The sequence below is a fragment of the Fusarium sambucinum genome, chromosome I, assembly GCF_050947815.1.
Source record: "Fusarium sambucinum isolate potato_lamoka chromosome I, whole genome shotgun sequence".
NCBI classification, from domain to species: domain Eukaryota; kingdom Fungi; phylum Ascomycota; class Sordariomycetes; order Hypocreales; family Nectriaceae; genus Fusarium; species Fusarium sambucinum.
This window is the reverse complement of record NC_139294.1, coordinates 5,996,682-6,016,946: the sequence shown is the minus strand read 5'-3', so window position 1 is coordinate 6,016,946 and position 20,265 is coordinate 5,996,682. Positions and strand designations below refer to the sequence as shown.

At 40.0% G+C, this 20,265-nt stretch overlaps 4 protein-coding genes across 4 annotated transcripts; 2 read left to right on the top strand and 2 right to left on the bottom strand.

Moving 5' to 3' along the window:
* Nucleotides 1–5,958: 5,958 nt before the first annotated feature.
* On the top strand, nt 5,959–6,405 carry FSST1_004656 (putative necrosis-inducing factor-domain-containing protein; the record flags this gene model as incomplete). The annotated part of the gene is made up of 1 exon (XM_083230853.1): nt 5,959–6,405. The coding sequence occupies one exon, from the start codon at nt 5,959–5,961 to the stop codon at nt 6,403–6,405; it is 447 nt and encodes a 148-aa protein (XP_083088086.1).
* A 617-nt stretch (nt 6,406–7,022) lies between these two features.
* Nucleotides 7,023–8,587, top strand: FSST1_004655 (Lactonase, 7-bladed beta-propeller-domain-containing protein; the record flags this gene model as incomplete). Its single annotated transcript, XM_083230852.1, has 6 exons — nt 7,023–7,302; nt 7,351–7,523; nt 7,575–7,814; nt 7,871–7,883; nt 7,932–8,006; nt 8,061–8,587. 6 exons carry the CDS (start codon nt 7,023–7,025, stop codon nt 8,585–8,587), a joined length of 1,308 nt encoding a protein of 435 aa, XP_083088085.1.
* A 101-nt stretch (nt 8,588–8,688) lies between these two features.
* On the bottom strand, nt 8,689–16,270 carry FSST1_004654 (type I polyketide synthase; the record flags this gene model as incomplete). Its single annotated transcript, XM_083230851.1, has 5 exons — nt 8,689–10,012; nt 10,063–10,478; nt 10,527–10,808; nt 10,860–15,597; nt 15,651–16,270. 5 exons carry the CDS (start codon nt 16,268–16,270, stop codon nt 8,689–8,691), a joined length of 7,380 nt encoding a protein of 2,459 aa, XP_083088084.1.
* Nucleotides 16,271–16,883: 613 nt separating this feature from the next.
* On the bottom strand, nt 16,884–19,108 carry FSST1_004653 (ferric reductase like transmembrane component-domain-containing protein; the record flags this gene model as incomplete). Its single annotated transcript, XM_083230850.1, has 2 exons — nt 16,884–18,525; nt 18,576–19,108. 2 exons carry the CDS (start codon nt 19,106–19,108, stop codon nt 16,884–16,886), a joined length of 2,175 nt encoding a protein of 724 aa, XP_083088083.1.
* Nucleotides 19,109–20,265: the final 1,157 nt, after the last annotated feature.

The window sequence follows — 20,265 nt, the reverse complement described above, 5'->3', positions numbered from 1 at the left end:
TTATATTTATATTAATGTTTTATTAATAATATTATTATTTTATTTATTTTATTAACTTTAATTAATTTAATATCTTTTTAAATATTAGTAAAATCCTTAACTAATTTAATACTATTTACTATAAATAATATTAAGTTATTATAAATATATACTCTATTTATAGTTATAATCTTTAAAAGGTTTAGTTATTATTATACTTAAATTTTATAAGGGAATTTATAATATCTTATTACTTTTTTTATTAAGTAAAGGGTTTTATTATTATCTTCTCTAGGTATTTATAGTTTATTACTTAATAAGTCTATAAAGGCTATAAATAGTTATTATTCCTATTTATTCTATTAATAATAGGCTTTAATAATATTTATTATTATAATATTTAAAATACTTAAAGTAATAATTTTAAAGTATTTAATAAACTTTAATACTATATACTTAGTAAACTTTAATATTATATACTTAAGAATTCTAGGAATAATAGCTTTAATAGCTATAGCTTTTAAGGCTAAAGTAAAAATAAAATTACTTAATAGGCTTATTTATATAATTATTTATAATCTTTAAATAGGTTCTTTATTAAAGCTATTTAAATACTTAGCTATATTAATTATAATAAAGGCTATAAATATAGCTTTCTAGTTAATTATTAAATATAATTATTAAGATTTATATTCTTTTAAATTACCTAGTTTCTATTTCTAAGAGATATAAATATCCTTATTAGTATTATTAGTAATTATAATATTAAAAAGGCTATTAGTATTTATTAAACTATTAATAATAATAAAAAAAGATTTATAAAATATATATAATTATCTTTTAAAAACTTTTTTCTATAAAGTAAAAATAAATTATAATTAATTAGTTAAGATAATTATAGCTTATATAGTCTATATTTATTAGTTTATTTTTTAAGCTAATTAAATTACTTAGAAAAAGATATAAAAGTCTTTAAATATAATATAGTCTAGATAGTAAGTAGTATTTATTATATTAACCCTATAAAGGACTATTTATCTATTGCCTAATAAGGCAGTTAATAAAGATAAAGGCATTTTATTTTAAACCTAGGCTTTATATTTAAACTTTATAGGCCTAGTATTACTTTTATTATATTAAACTCTATTTATATAAAAGGTAAAAATAACTTATTTATTATAAGGTTTATTAATTTTATTATTAATTCTATATATATATATTAGTTTTTTCTTTTTAATTAAATAGTTTAATATTTAAAGCTAGTTATAGTTAATTATAAATTTACTATACCTTATATCTATATAAATAGTTATTAAGAGTCTAGAGAGAGATCCTTAAGCTAGGAATTATAAATAAGTATAGTTTCTATCTATTTTATATAAAATAAGTATATAAGCTATAGTTAAAGCAGTATATATTTAGTTATTTATTAAGGTTATATTATTTTATTATTATTTTATAGCAGTAGAATTATATCCTTAATATATATATTAATAAAGCTTATTATAAGATAAGAAGTCTTAATAATAATAAATATATTATTTAATCTTTATAAGTATATTCTTACTTAATAGCTATTTCTTTAAAATATATCCCTTAGATTATAAGTATTCCTAGAGTAAGCTTTATATTATAAAGGTTTATTTATAAGTCTTATAATTATATACTTTTATAATATTAATTATAAAGAAGGTATTATTATAAGTATTATTTAATAGTAGTTTCTCTATAGTTATAAAACTTAAATAGGCTTCCTAGGAGGCTTTAAAGCTAATAAAAAGGCTACTATTTATAGAATAGCTATTATCTTTAGGGATATTATTATCTAGACTAGGTATAATATTAATTAATATTAAATATATTTTCTTAAAATATACTTTCTTTTCCTCTTAAATATAGTCTTTTTCCTATAATTAGTTATTTTAATTATTTTATATATAGTTATTTATATTTTAATTATCTTAAGAACTTCTATGCCTATATTAGCTATTATAGTTTTAATCTCTGCTTTTATTATCTTATTATTAGCTATTATAATATTTATTAGAATAATAAAAGTCTTTTTAATAATTATCCCTGCTTTATTTATTATTATATTATCTATTTCTATTAGAATTATTTTTATATTATTAATTATAATTAAAAATAAACTTTAAAGTATCTTAATTAATAGTCTTTTTAATAGCTTCTTATTAATTCTTATAGTTATAAATAAAATCTATTAACTTAATATTCTTATTTACGTAAAAAAAGAAATATATAACTTTAAGCTTAATTATAAAGAAAATAATAAAGAGAATAGAGATCTTATTAATATATCCTAGTTATTTTACTAGGTTTACTTTATACTAAGTTTATTATATTAATATAATTTTCTTATAAGTAAATTATAAAGTATATAGATTAAAATATAAAGTATTTTATAACTTATTATTAAGTTATTTAAATTAAGATATAATTATTTAAATAAATTTAATAATATGTATATTTAAGAATTATTCCTTTTTAATATTATTTATTTTAGATATTAGCTAGATATAAGCTTTACTAATAAGGATTAAAAGGTAATAATTAATAAGATAATTGTCTCTATAGTATTTAAATATTAATAGGTATTCTTTAAATATAAAAATATCTATATAAATATATTTACCTCTTAATATAATAATAAAACCTTAGTTATATTAATTATTAAAGTAATTTAAATTAAAGATTAATAGGTTTTCCTTTTTAATCTTCTTAGAGATATTACTTATAGTTATATTACTTACTATAGTTATTTTATAAATACCTTAGTATATAGAGGGCTAACTATTTTATTATATCTTAAAAATATAGCTTTATTCTTAAAATAGCTAAATATTTTAAGTAAGGCTTAGTCTATAGCTTATCTCTTATATTATTTATAGTCTATAAGAGTTTAACTTATTTAAACTAGGAAAATTAAATTATTTAGGTTAAATAGGCTATTAAATAATTCTAGGATTAAATTTAAGGTTAAAATAATATATAGTCTTTAATATAGCTTAATTACTTTATATTATAAGGTATAACTTAAAAGATTCTATAATTTCTTTATATTATTATAGTAAATACTTTAAATAGAATAGTTAAGCTTATTTAAATAATATTAGTAAAAAGGCTAATAGGCTTATATTAATATTTTATAAAATTATCTATTAAATATATATTATAATATTATAGTCCTATATAGTTATAGTTTCTATAACTATATTATTATAGTATTTATTTATTAAATAATAAAATTAAATTCCTTAGCCTATTATCTTTTATTTTTCTTATAAAATAAACTTAATAACCTTAAAATCCTTATTTAAATTATATAAGGAAAATTATTATTAATTAAGTTATTAATAATTATATATAGAAAGTATAATATTTTCTCCTTTAAAATATATTAACCTAGGTTATATTAATTAGGTTTTATTTATTAAGAAATTATCTAAGAATTATACTATTAAGTATAATAGTAATAAAGTAAAAATATTAGGATATAGACTTTAGTATATATTTCCTTAAGGAGTTTTAAAGTTTTCTTTTTTAATAATAATATTATTATTAATTAAGAAGTTTAATAAGTTTAATAATTAAAGGTAAAATCCTAAGAGTAAATTAATAGCTATAGTTTATTAAATTATAATAGATATATTAAATATATCCTTATTAAAATAATAAGAATCTTATTAGGTTTTATAGCTAGCTTTTTTAATTAAAGGATAAAGGCTTAAGTAATTAAATTATAAAAGAGAGCTATACTCTTTAAATTAAATAATATTCTTTCTTTTTTAAGTAAAAGTTAAATATAAAGAATTCTTATTATATAATTTTACTATTTTTAGAAATTAAGCCTTATTAAAGCCTTATAAGTAATAATTATATTTAATATTTTTATTAAAATAAATATTTATAGTTTCTTAATATAATTAAAGGATTAAAGGCTATAGCCCTTTAGTTTATATATTTAAAGAGCAGAGGTATTACTATTAATTATAATTACTCTATGAATAACTTTTTTTTTAACCTTAATAATATTTAGCTATCTTTATTAATTAATATATAAGCTTATACTTAGATTATAAAATAATATTAAATACTTTAATTCTTTAGAATTAAAACTAGGGCTATATTATTATTTACCTTTAAAAAGTAAAGCTAAATTAAAAGGCCTTTTCTTTTATTAATTATATATAAAGGTTAATTATAAAGTAAAGTTCTTAATAATTAAAGGTATATTATAGTAATATAGAAAGATTATATTAAAATAAGTCTATATTAATATATAGGAATATATAATAATTAGTTATTTAATTAAGCTAAGGCTTAAATTTATAAAGCTAATATTTAAGTCCTTAAAATTATTTTTTTAGTTTTTCCTTAAAGGTTATTAAAAATAAGGTATATTAATATAAATAATTAAATATAAATAAAGATTAATAGCTCTTAATACCTCTTATAGCTATAGCTATTATTATATATTATAAATTATAAGTAGTAATTATAATTATAATAATAAAAAGGAAAATAATTTTTTAATTAATATAAAAGTAAATCTTAAATTAAAAGGCTTAAGACCTATAAGCTAGTATATATACCTGCATATAATAGCCTCTAGCGTCTTTATTAATACTAGTATATATTAAGTTATAAGAGGAAGAAGTTACTGCTGTCTTTAGTATAATAGAAGCTTCCTTTATAACCTTTATTATAAGGTTTATATTAAAAGAGTTATATTATAGAAAAAACCTTATTTTAAGAGAACCTTAGATTTAATTATTATTAAAAATTTAATCTATATAGATAAATTAACCTTTATTAAAAACCTAGAGAAAATTAAGAAGGCTTAGGCAAAAGCTTAAGGATTATAAAAAAATAATATAATAAGAAGTGTGGCTCCGTTGATGTACAATCGACCAGACAACAAAATGTGACATTAGCCCTCCAAGGGGCGCGCCCACTTACTAGTGAAGGGATGATCTTTTCCGTTAGTGTTTGGTGTGATTGAATTTAAGAGTTTCATGGATTTACTCGTGGAAATGTCCCATTTGTACTCAGCCTGACAGAAATCGTGTTCGGGGCTCAGAAGGAATGGTATTGAGTCTGCAAGAGAGCGCCTCCCCCAGTCTGGTACATATGGAGGTTACACGAAGACATGACGTAGACCAGCGCCATGATAAGAACATACAAGATATTTGAGAATAGAACACAACAAAGGCGAAACAATAGTAGCAATGCCACAATGGGGGCTGCCAAGCACTCGTACAGTCGAGTCCTAGAAGTTGTATTGCACAACGCACACGGCAGCATTCGATATTTTGGAACTGCAGCCGGTAAACTAAATAAGCGCACACAGCCCATAAAATAACAAGGAAGATAGCAAATGAGCATGTAGCAAAGGTAGGGGTCTGGCCTCGTGGAGGCGCAGTTATTCACCGTCCCTCATGTTCCGGTCCAGAGGCCCTCAGCTCACACATCTGCCCGGCAGCCTGCTTGAGGATTCCACGTAGCCAACGCCACAAATATTCAGCTATGATTACATCAAGATATCTGACAGCGAATAAGGTTGGCATGTTCTTACAATCTGCGGGATCACCCATGACCTGTTACTTGCCTACCCGCCCATGTACCACCACCAAAAAACCGACATAAACGCGCTAGGAATCAAGAAGGAATAAGCCTTCCGAACAAGTTACGCAACCTCTGAGGCGGAGTGATTTTATGTACTTGATTCTCTTGACTCATAATGGTGGTAACTTGGATGTATCAGGTCACAGTCAACTTGCAAATTATATATGACGCTTGAATTTCAGACTGTGAGCCAATGTACTTTGCAACTATTTAAGCTCATGATGTTCCCACTCAATCTCTCAACAATCACTCACCAGCTCCTCATCTTACCCCCTATACCTCCATCTCTATTCACTGCTCACGTCCTTACTCTCTGAACAATATCTCATCAAGATGCGCTTTGACACTAGCATCATCACTATCCTCATGGCAGGCTTCATTGTAGCCTCGCCTGTCCCGGAATCCGCGACTCTTGACAAGCGCGCCAAAAATGACTATTGTGGCAAATCCACCTTTGTCAACAGATCAAGCCGTGGATCCCCACTCGTCAAAGATTGCCGAAGAATCGCCAGAAACATTGCCAAAGGCGGTTCATGGAAAGTAGGTGCTGGCGGCGAGCACCACCAGCAGCTCCAGTATGGAACTTGTGCTTTTGGTATCCAAGGAGCAAAGACACAGATCAACAGAGCTACGATTGGTAACCAGGATGTTATTGATCTCATTAATGATTCTATCAAGAAATTTCAGTGGAAAGGCAGGGTTGGCGCTGAGGGTGTAATGAGTTGTAAGGGCTGGTTGGACTCGAGAGTGGACATGAAGTGGGGAATTTACCACGACTAGAGAGAGCATGTAGACAGAGAAGGCATCGATGGCAGTGTCTTGTGCAAGTTTGGGAAGTTGTGATGCTACGATTATGGACTGGAATTCCGCAATGTTATAGGAGAGGTCAGAGATTGTGTTTCTACATCTATACGTATTCGATTAACGCTGCGTTTGTATTCTACTATCCGGTTATAGTACATGAATTCAAAACTGCATCTAGTATGGCAATTCTTTCTCGGCCCCATGGAAGGTCCTATTTATGGCCCAACCTATATGCTGGTAATTTGTATGTGACAATCGTACGTAAAAGGTCACGTTAGCGTTCTCGGCCATTCCCCGCGCTGAATGCCCGACAATCCTCAGTCCAGTCCACAACTAGAATTGCCGATCATTGAACCGTTGTTCAAATCTGCGAAAGTCCAGCAATGAACGGTGAGTATTTGTCCAGTAATGACAAACGCGGGGAATGTCGGGGGTCAATTGTTGGTTGTGGAGATAGCGAAATCGGGTCAAGAAGAAAGAACCCGGGGTAATTTGTAGCCGAAACTACAGATAACATAGGAGCTTGGCTGTGTTGCCAGATAGATGAGGCAAGGCGACGACCTAATTAACATTAACAAAACATTCAATTCAATATGCCTGCTCTTGAGTTTGCAAGCTCTGTGGGAAACACCCTTCACCACTTGTTGACTGGGTCTTACACCAACACCACTCTCTTTCTTCTTGCTTTCGATACTGTTGCTCTAACTTTGACTCTGAACTCTACTGTTCCTGGTTTCGGTCTTCATCAGTTTGTCACCAGCAATGCCGCCAAGGACAGGGTCTATGCTACTGCTATGAGTGAGCCTCCTCAACTCTTTTCTTGGTCAGTCGACGAGAACTACCAGTTCACTTATCTTGGTACTGTTAATGTCAGTTAGTTAAAGCCTAAATGACAGCAAATCAGCTTCTAACGTAGAACAGCCTCTTCATCTTGTTACATCTCCGACGATGGTAACCTGGCTTTCTCTTCTGGCGGCTCAACTGCTCACATCCATGTCTTCATTGAGAATGGAGAACTCGGCGAAATGGTTGATGAGCTCTACATGGTGCCAAAAGAGGAGATAAAAAATGTTAACAAGACTCGCGCGGCTGTGGTAAGCTACTCTCATACTACTGCCACCCTGGTCACTGATTAACACGCACAGCTTTATGGTGCTCATGCTTTTGAACGTCAATCGCAATGGCTTTGTTCCTCACTTGTAAGTATTCGGCTTTCTCTCGCGTATTTTGCACCTAGCAAGGTCCACGGGGGTATGAACTCAATTTTCATGTACGACGTTGCCGAAAATGGTACCGCTACTCCTTTGTCCATCAACCTTAGCCCCTCTGAGGGTAATGGTCCCCGTAACTCCCTCTCCAGCAAAGACGGAAATCTTCTATACGTGGTAAGTGGCGATTGGATCGAGACACAGTTATTGAATAACCGCTAATTGAAGGGTAGATGACTGAGCACAGTAAGTAATAAGCCAAGGGTATCGCGAACAATTGTACTAACCCTTCAGACCAAAGGCTAGACGTTTACAATGTCCATGACACTCAACTTGAGCATATTCAGCGGAGCAGTGCCATTCCCGATGGTAAGATAAGCTCATCTGTGGTATATCAAGATATAACTAACAAGTAATTGGTAGATGTACGAGACACCTACACGTTCCGCAGCAATACTGTCCAGATGTCCCGAGATGGGAAGTATCTGTTTACTAGTACTCGCAGCTGGAACAACACCGAAGCCAACGGATATGTCGCTGCTTTTGCTCTGGATAAGCACGGCAAGCTCAAGAAAGAGAAGGCTGTAGCATTTTACGAAGCTCCTGTGATCTTAGGCTCTGCAGGTGGCCTACGAGTTCTTCCATGGGGTGATGAGACCATTCAGGACCCCAAGGGAATCAGTGACTACATGCATATTTGTGACACTTGTGAAGGCTGGATGTTCATCTTGGGCTGGACTACTGTGAACCACACCCTGTTCGTCACTACCGATGGCACTAAAGCCTGGGGCATGCGGACCTGGGGTAATTATTCACTGTTCTCTTCACTAATAGTTCTATCCACAAAGAGACTATTGCGTTGCTTTATTGACGAATTCGAATACAATAACAGGTTGAGCAATCTTGTGGTCTATAACAGTCGTTTTAAATGCCGAAACAAAGGCAGATAGGTTCAGAGCAATTGTCTGATCTTCGGCCACTATCACTCTTGGGATAAAGTTTTGAGAAACATGAATCGTATTTATGACTGCTGTTATTTTGTCAAAATGCACTATGCGCTTCCAAAGACGTGCTGTAAACCTCTGGCGGCATGGGCTCCAAGCATATCAAGACTACCCATTGCCATCATCTCAAGTACGCTAATGTCGAATTGGAAAACAGTCTTCCACCATTGTCGCACTTCAATTGCTACCAGCGAATCCATTCCCAAGTCGGAGAGAGAAGAGGCTGTTTGTAAGTCCTCCACGGGTTTGAGTAAGAGACCATACACCTTTTTACCAATTTCTCGGGCGAGCAAGCGAGATGACTCCTCCTGCTTCAAGATTGAAGGGTCTTGTTTAGCTCTCGAGATGAAGGACTTGAGCTCATCATTTGTTGCACCTGTAGAGGCCTCTGTAGCACCTCCATTATTGTGAAAGGCAGCCATTCTAATGTCTTTCTTCCAAAGAGAGCGATTGGAAGGATCGCTGAGGGAAACGTCGGGTCGGAATCCAAGACAAAAGTTGTCAGAAGTCTTCGCCATTGCTACACCGAGTGCATCGAGAAATTCGTGCTCTGACACAGTGCCATTAAAGCCAGTTACTTTAAGTTTCTGCATGATGGACTGGTTTTCGGCCAAGTATCCAACCTCTTCCACTGCTCCAATGTCGATAGAACAAGCTGGTAAACCCAGGCTCTTTCGATAGTTGGAAAAGGCATCGAGGAAGGTGTTTGCACCGGCGTAGTTCACCTGTCCAGGCTGTCCAATGACACCAGAAAGCGAACTGAAAAGGATAAAGAAGTCGAGGTCTGCATCAGCGGAAATGGTCGCTTTGTGCAAGTTCCAAGTGCCCTGAATCTTGGGGTCGACAGCGGTGTTCCATTCATCCATAGTCATCCTCGAAAAGCTCTGATCTGCGAGAACCATGGACATTTGTAAAACTCCCTCTAGGCGACCATCAGCCCGTGCAACCGCAGTAGTAACGTCATCAAAGTTGTTGATGCTGCCCTGAACAAAGTCTACCTTGCACCCAAGACTTTCGAGTTCTTGCTGTAGATCGAGGTGCTTCTCGTTCGTTCCCGCACTACGGGAGAGATAAATGAGGTGACGAGCCCCTCGCTGAACCAGCCATCTGGAGATGGATCGACCTAAGCCTCCGAGCCCACCCACAAGCAGGTATGAAGCCGTTGCATCCAGCGTGACTGGTAGCTTTCGAGGTTCGGCTTCCAAGCTGGGCCCGGCTGTTATGTCCATGGAGACTACAATTTTGCCAAGATGAACGCCCTGCTGCATGTACCTGAAGCTGTCAAGGATTTTGTCAGGGAGGTAGACTTTAATGGGGCGAATGGGTTGGATGTGTCCGTCTTTATAGAGTCTAATGACATCCTTGAGAAGCCTGTAAAGAAAGTCAGTCGTCGATCAGAAGAAGCGGTTGTTTTCACTCACTCTTTTGCGATCAGTTCTCTCTTGAAACAAAGTTGATCAAGGTCGACACAAGAGTAGGTACGGTTATCCAGGAAAGGGGACATGTCAAGTTTGCCAGACCCAATCAAGTCTCGTTTCCCAATCTCTACCATCCGACCGAACTCCGCAATACACTTCCAGGTAGCGTGTAGAAGCTCGCCAGATAGGGAGTTGAGCGCCAAGTCAACACCCTCGCCACCAGTTTCATGCATAATTCGCTCGACAAATGAGTCATCGCGAGAGTTGAAAATGCATGAACGATCTAGTCCAAAGTTGTCTTCGAGATATTTGATCTTCTCCTCGCTGCTTACGGTTGCATAGACCTTTGCGCCAACCATCTGGGCCAGTTGTATAGTAGCGATACCGACACCGCCACAAGCGCTGTGAATCAGTATGGACTGACAGGGTTAGCATCGTTCCCAAACGTCGAAGGTATCATAACGTACCTGTCCTTTCTTGAGATTTCCCATGTTGAAGATTGAGTGATATGATGTTGCAAACACACAAGGCATTGTTGCTGCGTCTTCGTAGCTCAGATCGTCAGGAATTCTCTCGCAGAGGTTCTCCGACATGACAACATGAGTGGCGAACGAGTCATGAGCGATGAAAAGAACACGATCACCGGCCTTTAGGTCCTTGACGTTTGGCCCGACACGATTGACAACACCAGCACCCTCAAGACCGAAGCCGTTGCCGCCGTCGACAATACCCATGGCACATAAGACATCCTGGAATATCGGTTAACACAAAGTCCAGTGAAAGCAGATAAGAGAACTCACTTTGAAGTTTAGACCCGCAGCTTGCACTCTGATATCGACATCATCACCAGTTAGTGTGGGTGACTCGTAGCTCGCCCAGTGAAGGGCGTCAAGCCTGCCAGGCTTGCTTGTTCGAAGCGCTACTGGATCCTCTTCCCCAGACACCAACAGATTATCCTGGGCTGAGAATGGATAGATGCGCCCGACATGGACGGTGTTGTTGACGATCGCATATTCGTAATCGGGTTTGAGAGTCTCGTCCTCTTTTCGTGTTTGGAACCTCTCAAACACGTCAACGATCCTTTCCGATGATACTGTCACGTCGTCGACTTCGCAAGTGCCAAATTCCAACAGCATCTCAGATCGGAGAGCTCGAGATATACCCAAGATCTGGCCGAAGCGAGGGTCCAAGCACTCCATTTGCGAAACATGGGTGATCCAAAGGAGACTGGTGTCTTTCAGGCTGCTTGTCAAAACTTTGAAAACGTCAAATCTTTCGCTGTTGATGTCCCCAAAGAAAGGCTCATCTTCGTCAAGAAGTGCAATAATGCTGTATCCAGTAGGAGCTGACTGGTCAAAGATTCCTCTTCGATGGACAGAGTAACCCCGTTTCTCTAAACTTTGACGGAGTGTCTCTTGTCCCTTGGTCTCAACATCGGACATGGTCAATAGCTCGACATGCCTGTCCGTATCCATTTTGATGGCTGGTCTAGAGAGAATCATGGCGTTCAAGTGGTTAGGCTCCGCTGTGTCAAGTACAGCTGCATCTGGGGTCTCGAAACCAGCAGCCTGCAACTCTGCTCCCCAACGCTCGACAGAGATGTATGGCTCATGAGACCGACCGTCTGCCTCGCCGTACCACCATCCTGGCAGGGTCCCAAAGATGTAGTTGATCCATTTCGAAGTTGGTGTGAGCTCGTGGAGTAATAATCTTCCATCGCAATTGAGAAGCTTTCGGACATTCTTCAAGCTTTCGTTGATTGACTTGGTAGCGTGAATGACGTTAGTCGCCAAGATGAGGTCGTACTCACGCCCATCGAATCCTTGCCCGTCAGTATCCCGACTGATATCCAATGTCGCAAACTCCATGTTGGGAAAGTCTTTGAAACGCTTCTTAGCGTTCTCAAAGAAGCCCGACGAGATGTCGGTATAGGTGTAGTTTGAGAATAACACTTTGCCAACTGGAGCCAAGTACTTCAAGACTTGAGACGTTGACCCACCAGTTCCAGCACCAATCTCAAGGACACGTAGATTAGGCTTGCTATGGGCCAAATGCGTGAATAGTTCAGATTCGTTGCAGTTGTCCATGAATGTGTACAGTTTGTTCAAGGTACCGTCGGACAACAGTATGTCAAGAGGTTCCTTACTACCAGTAAAGATACTAGAAGCATTGGCAAATATTTTCTCGACAGCGATGGCAGCGTCCTTTGCCGAAGTTTGCTTCAATTCTTCCATTAGGCCGTTGATCTGCGATTCGAGTTCATCATCGCTCAGAGACTCGAGACTCCCAATGTCATCAATCTTGATCTGGCGGTCAATCCACGCCTTGTATCTGTGCATGTGCTCAATGGTGGTGTCCAGCTTAGCAATGTTATGCTTCGTGTGCGCCATGCATAAGTGAGATAGCCGTGTAAGATCAGGCATATGCTCACTGCGATCAATTGCGGGCTTGATGAGAGTCTTCGGATCGAGAAAGTCAATGTGGGGAGCCCATTCTGATCGGGCAGTTGGTTCGACGGGCTTGCCTCCATTTTGATCTCCAACAGTGGTGAGCTTGATGCCAGAGGTTGAGAGTACCAACTGGCCTTCGGCATCGACAATCTGGCCGCCGCCCGCAACAGAGCCTGTGGACGTGTAAGATGCGTTTGCTCTGATGTGGAATGAGTTGGTGATAGATGGTCGATAGATGCACATTTCATCAATATGAGTGGGTACCATTGTTTTGTCAAATCGGTCGGCAAATCCTCTCGACACAGCGACACTAAGAAGTTGCAGTGACGCGTCAATGATGGTCGGATGGAGATGATAGCTAACCTCTTCGCCTGACTTGCTCAAGACTCTTGACTGTGCCTTTTGTTCCACTGTGTTTGAGCGGATCTCGCCAAGTCGTTGGAACTCTGGTCCAAAGTTCAATCCAGACCTAGCCAAAGATTCGTAACAGCGACCAATGTCTACTTTACGCAAGAAAGGCTTCTTTTTTCCTGTTGTCGCAAGTCTCTCGCCCTGTGATGTGGCTTCACCAGAGCAATGTTTCGTCCATGACGTGCCGTTGTATGATGCGATTGTGAACTCCCACCATTCACTGTCGAGAGAGTCGGTCAAGCGCTTACGCCGAAGTGTAGACATTATTTCTACAGGCTTGCCCTCGGTCAGGACCAAAGCCGTACTGACCCTGACAGCCCTCAACTTGAAGCCTTCGTCGACGTGGGTCAATTGTCTGATGGCCTCACCAATCATGCCAGCATAGCCAGCAAACGGGAAAATAATATCATCTCCAACCATGTGGTCGCGGATCCAAGGAGCGTTATCAAGATGAAATAGGTTCCGGAAAAGGATGTTAGAGTCGGTACTCTCTGGAACGCGAATACCCAGCAAGTCATGATGTTTGTGCTCGCGATGTCTCCACTCGTTGGTCAGCCTTGATTCGTACCAATGTCTCTCAGAATGATTCCAAGGGTATCTGGGTAAGTCAGGCAATACGGTGCCTTTAGCAATGACCTTGGTCAGATCAACGCGAGCGTTGAGGTTAAAGAGACTGCCAGCGCATGAAAGGAAGCATTCAACGTCGTTCTTATGGCGAGTAAGAACTGAGACGTAAGGGAATGAACTAGAAAGATGTGCCTGAATTTGTCGCAACGGGCCAGCAAGTGCAGAATGGGGTCCAACCTCCAAGAAGAGTGCATTCTTGATGGTTCCATGATTGATGATTTCTGAAACAGCGGGACTGAAGCGGACTCTGGACTCCATGTTGGTTTGCCAGTAGCGTGGGCCGAATTGGTGGCTTTCAGTGAGTGTGTTCCCTGTAACGCTGCTGTAGAACAACTTGGTGGGCTTTTTAGGCGAGATTTTGTCTTGCATAAGGGCAAAGTAATCATCACCTATCTCTTTCATGTGATGGGAATGGTATGCCATGTCGACTTGCAGTAATCGCGCCATCACATCAGGCTTCGAAACTTTGATCACTTCAATTGTCGACTCTACCGCTTCAGTATCACCAGCGATAGTGATGTTGCTTGGGGAGTTCTCGCAGGCAATAACGACGCCCGACTGCAAGTACTGCTCAACGTCCCCAGCACCCATTCCAATGGCGGCCATTGATCCAGGCTTGGTTTGACACTTGGTGGCAAGGCCACGGTAAAAGGCGATTGTAATGGCTTCCGTGGCTGTGATGGCGCCAGCTGCATAGGCACCAGCAACCTCGCCACTGGAATGACCTACCACAGCCTCGGGACTGACACCAACAGAAGCGAGGGTATCAACCAAGGCAACTTGCAGTGCAGTGCAGAGGGGCTGCGATAACTCAGCCGAACTGAGTCTGCTCGTTTTGGGAGGTTTCTGTAGCTCCTCCTCGATAGTCCAATCTGGTCCGTCTTCAAGAGATTGGAGATGAGCGTCCAAGGCAGCGATGGTTTGTCTAAAAGTAGGAAATGAGCTATGCATCAATTCTCTTCCCATCTGTGGCCATTGAGCGCCTTGACCAGTAAAGACCATAACTATGTTGGGCTTGTTTCCTACTTTGGACGGTGGTGAAAGTGTGAGAGGACCAAGAGGGCTGGCGACACCAAATGCTCTATGTGGCAGATACTCGCGCTTGTGTCCCAGTGTGAATGCAAGATCATCCACCTTTTCTGGGTTCTTCTCGGCATAGTTTTCGTAGTTAGTGATCATCTGTCGAAGTGAATCCGCACCGTTTGCGGAGAATACTAGCAATTGTGGTGATGTGGTCGCGCGTTCCACAGGAGGAGCGATCTTGAAGCTGCGGGCGGAATCAAGAATCACATGAGCATTGGTGCCACCAATGCCAAAGGAGTTGACACTGATGCGCTCATGCTTTGACGAAGGCCATGGTGTGGGCTCCGTGGGAACTGATAGCCCGCAGGATGTCCAGGGAATGTCTGGGTTCGGTTGGTTGAGTTTGATGTTGGGTGGAATTGTACGATTCTCCAAGGCCAGAACGGCTTTGATCAGTGATGTAAGACCTGAAGCGCCCTCAGAGTGGCCAAGATTTGGCTTCACTGACCCAATAAAGACACCTCCGGACGGGCCAAATACTCGACCTACAGCCTTGGTCTCGATCGGATCTCCAATAGCTGTTCCAGTGCCGTGGCACTCAATAAATGCTGTCTGAGAGTAGTCATTGATGCCGGCCATCTTGTAAGCTCTTCTAATCAAGGTCTCTTGAGCAATGTCGTTGGGTACTTGTATGCCTCCAGCTGTACCTCTGCCGTCACTGTTGGAGGCTGTAGACCGAATGACTGCTCGGACGGGATTTGCATCGCGGATTGCATTGCGTAGAGGTTTGACGAAAATGGCAGAGATTGCCTCTCCTCGAGCATAGCCATTAGCATCAGCTGAAAATGTTTTGCATGAACCGTCGGGTGAGAGAACGCCCTGCTCGGTCATTGCCACAGTCATTCCAGGTGCCATGATGAGATTAGCACCACCAACAATAGCGCCTTCACAATCACCACGAGACAGCGCAAGGCATGCTTCATGGAGAGCGACGAGAGACGCTGAGCACCCTGTGCGGACCACCTGACTGAGACATTGTTATTGACTGACACAATTGCGAGATAGAGGAATTTTGCCTACCTTGGACCTATGAGATCTAGTTCGTATGAGACTCGGTTCGACAGCATGAAATCACCGTAGCCCATAACTCGGTATAGTCCATACTGTTGAGCCTCTTTGGCAAACATCTCTACCCAGTCCTCACCAAAGCTACCCATGAAGCAGCCGATGGGTCTACCTTTCCAGTCAAACTCGCCTGCATCCTCGAGGCACTCTCGCGCAACTTCTAGCATCTGACGCTGCTGTGGATCAGCGCGTTCAACTTCAGCTTTGCGCATAGTGAAGAACGATGTGTCGACGCTGGCGATGTCGATGCTTTCATCTAGAAAGTAGCCGTACTGTGTCTTGACTGTCCCGGGTTTCATGGTTTCAGACCAGTAGGAGGAGGCATTGTACCTTGACTCGGGTACTGGGCCGTGGGCATCACCTTTGGATACCAAGAATTCCCAGAGGTCTTGTGGTGAATGCAAACCACCTGGGAGACGAACCGACATACCACAAATGGCAATGGGCTCAGCAGGAAGTGTGTTGGTAGAGTCTCCATCGACTGTCGTATCCCCATTAGTCTCAAAGGAATGAAAGCCATTGGTTGAAGCATGGCCATTTTGTTTAATCGCCTCTAGGCCAGTGTCGTTGATCATGGTTGTTTAGTTATAGATGTTTAGTAATTTCGTATATGAGAACGATAAAGAGATTAGGCAAGAGCTTTCGGGTCACCTTACTGAGGAGGTGATCAGATATACCCTTATTTTCTATACGTGAAAATGATTGCCGGCGCCGCGTACGACTGTTTTGAGATCTTACCGGCGTACAAACCTCCATGGAGTAAGCCCTTGAAATGCACCTTGGCGCGCAGCCCCCAATTTACAAGCGTTGGACCTATCTTGGTATAAAGAATCGATAATGGAGTTACACTGGATGTACTTGTTTATACCACCGTCTTGGCGGCTAAACTCGTAAGCACTTGGATGCAGGTCTTATTGTTGCCCTACGCCTCACTAAAAGTCCTGATGCTACCCTCCACCTGGATCGGCACATTTTAGCTCTGTCCTCCCGCGTCTCCGCTTACGAGGTGCATTATCTAAACGGGTTACGAGTCGCGAAGGATGGACGATTTACGAACCTTCTTGCATAGGTGGAGCAATAGCGGCATATGCTGGTAAGATTGAGGCTATGTTTCCTGATGGCATGATGGCAAGATTTCTCTTTTTGTATATATGAATATTCAAACCCTTTCAATAGCATCAAGGCTTTCTACCAAGAAAATGATTCCTCCACATATCGAACTACCGCTCCATGTCGTGCAAGTCCAGCACACACAGTCCTAGCTTCGTCACACATCTGTTGTGGACCACAAACAACAACCGTTGTGCCTCCTGTAGTGCTCTCTAACTCATTCGTCAAAACCTGTTTGATGTCCATGCGCGAACCAATCGTAACATGTGCTTCAAAGTGACCCCAGTTAGAAGCGTGGCCGTTCCCTTCTTCATCTTGGTGACCATCTCCCCCAACGATCATTCTCTTGACTGAATCGACAAGACCACGGTTCTTGGTTCCCCAGAACAGCTTACATGTCCCAATCGGTCGTGCATACATAGACAAAGAGCTTTGGAGGGCCGGTAACACTGCAGTTACGCCAACTCCGCCAGCGATAGCGAGCGTGTTGGGGTAATCGGTAGTAGGCATGAATTTTGTTGGGTCCTCGTGGCCATAAGAACATTCGACAAGAATCGGGATGGGAACTCCAGTGTTGGCTTTCTTAGGGAGTCTAGAAGTTAATCCACGTTCAGGAGAAACAAACAAGGTGATGCCTGGTTTAATGGAGTTGTTGGAAGTTACACTGCTTGGAGCTTTGACTGCAACCATACCGACCTCCTTGAACAGCGAAGCCTCTGTGGGCGATGTGGTCTTGCCCTCAACCTGTGAGCTTGAACTTGAGTGTGCAGTCTCTCCCTCTAATTGTCCCTTGCTACAGTTAACAATTGAGAAGGGATGATTCTCCCATACCCGCCAGGAAAGAGTAGGGAAATAGACAAAGCAATGACCATGTGCATCCACATCAGGAATGTCAATCTGTAGATACTTCTCATCAGCTCTTGTGATGTAAGCCTTTTTGATGCCATATCTTGAGATACGAAGGATGCGCAAGAATCTTTCGTATCCCCAAACAGCTATCGATATGATGAGCCAAATCTCGAATCCACTGGTATCTTCGAATAGATACCAAATATGGTACCAAGATCCGACCAAAACGACAACAGCCCGGCAAATGTGCACAATGAGGAAGATCTCATAGAGAGCGCGTCGTAAAGGAAGAATTGAGAAAGGTAGCAGCAGGGAGAAGGCAAGTGTTCCGACGATACCCCATTGCCAATAAGGTAATTTAACCACCTCAGCATGCGAATGAGCCTCAACCATTATCTGGAGCCACATCAGAGAGTGAAGGATGACTTGAACAACGCATACCATTGCGACCCATCGATGAAGAAGAATAAAGGTGGAGTAAGACCAGTTTGTTAAGCGAAGTAGCAAGCTATTGCGCCCAGCATAAAGTATGATAATGGGGATATTGGCAAATGCAATGATACCAGCCCGGTTACCAATGTGCCGCATCAGCTCATCTCGTCGAACAGGAAAATAGGCATTGGGGGTATAGCGAGGGTAACCATCGAATGTTGCTGCCACATTGATTGCGATGATGTACAGAATGAAAAGAGCTTGACCTCGAGTGGGGACAATGCCTAGTCCAAGGGTTGGAACACTGTGTCTCTTCCCCCAAGCAGGAGGATCGATTATATACGCGTAGAATTTGCTTCTAACACTTTTCGGGATCGGTAGGAAGCGGAGTAATGAGAAACCGATGGGTATAGCAACGCAAGAGAGAAAGACTAAGAGTCTGTGACAGAACATAAGTATTTGTCTTTGGATACATATTGGTAAACTTACGAGTACTTGGATTCGTTCTTGCCGATAGCTATGTACCCCTTGACAGAGTTCGAATAGCTTTCGTAGGTTGCATCATCGATAGAGATAGTTCGGTTGAGCACCGTTTCTTCTGCAGACATGGGCTTTGGTGGTGTCTTGGTGCCTACCTGAGCTAAAGCCTCGGCGTATGAGAACCTGATGCTTTGGACCTGGTAAATCATCTTGGTCCCCCAAAACACCTCAATCTTGTAGGGTCTGGTATCTTTCGAGCAGTATGAGTCAATGCACCAGGCAATCGATGTCAAGTACGAAGTGTCATTGCCCATGCACGCTGCGGATGGGTAAGCAGCCGCACGCTCTTCTTCCGACATACTGGCATATTCAGGACAGTCGAGTGCAGTAGGCATTGCCCAAGTACAGGCTTGTGCACACGGCAGCGGATAGTCGTTCCGACCATAGCCTTGTAGAAGCTCGGTGGCTGATGCAGTAAAGGGCAGTGTCAACGATGTCAACAGCAAGGTCGCTGGTAAAGTAAGGCCAGTAAAGACCCTCATAATGAAAGGTACAGATCCAACACAGGCTATGTGGAGAAAAGAAGGGCAAGTGTAAAGAGCAGGCTTAAGGAGTAAAGGCCAAGGAACAAGCCAGTTGTCTGATAACTCCAGGGCAAGGGTTCCGTCGGTTTATATCAGTCTGTCTTTAAACACATGCCTTTCACCCGGACACTAAGATTGAAAGACAACCCTGTTTGGGTATCCAATAAAGCCGCGGTAAAATTCTAGATTGCATCTGAACTTCAATGGTTCGATTTGAGAACAAACACTCGGTCTAGTCTAGGAAGACATTTCTGTGAAGGGCAGGTGGCTCATCTATCAAGCCTCGTTTCCTGCAGACTTTCAGAAGCAGATGTATCTCAAAATCTCTCGGTATCCCGTCCTCCGTGGGCTGATCTTGGAACTAGGGCTTGATTCAATTCTACCAGTCTAGACGAGAGAAGATTCTGCAACGACTCACATCCTGCACATACTATTTGTGAGTCTTGGCTGTAGCATCCACATCTGCGCGAGCATCGGCACTTGGTCCTTGGCCCAGACCACTCTATCAGATACCCGTGTGCCGAGAGACCCCAGTTCCTCCCTGTGCAAAATCTTCTTTGGCTTTTAACCTTACCTTTTAAATCATAAAGACCCGCTACTATTGATCATCCAATGCGATATAACGGCTATTCGGCAACTAAACTACGCAGACTATACCCATAAAGGGAATCTAACGGAATAACAAGGTTTCATGATCGACCCAGCTGATTGATAAGATGATTGATTAACTGATTGATAAAAACCTCTAGCGTTGTGTGGCACATTTTAACGAGACGAGGCAGGGCATATACTGCGGAAATTTCCGTACCTACCAGCCATTGAAAATGGTTACAATATTATTATGTAAATAGTTGCGCGATTTGCATATAGAAGGGCTTTGAGCCGGATGGCGGATTTTTGTAACATAACTTTTGTGTAGGTAATTAACACTGTTTTCATTAAAAGGAATTTTGCATAATTCACATGTCATTAGAGTCACCTGATTTGGAGAAGCGTCTGGTGGCGGAATAACTCGTCTTCCGCTACCCTAAACGTCGACAAGATAACATCAGGGACATGACAAACCGTCTCATCTCTACAGTGCTGGAAGGATACTGTTCGAAAGATTTAATAGT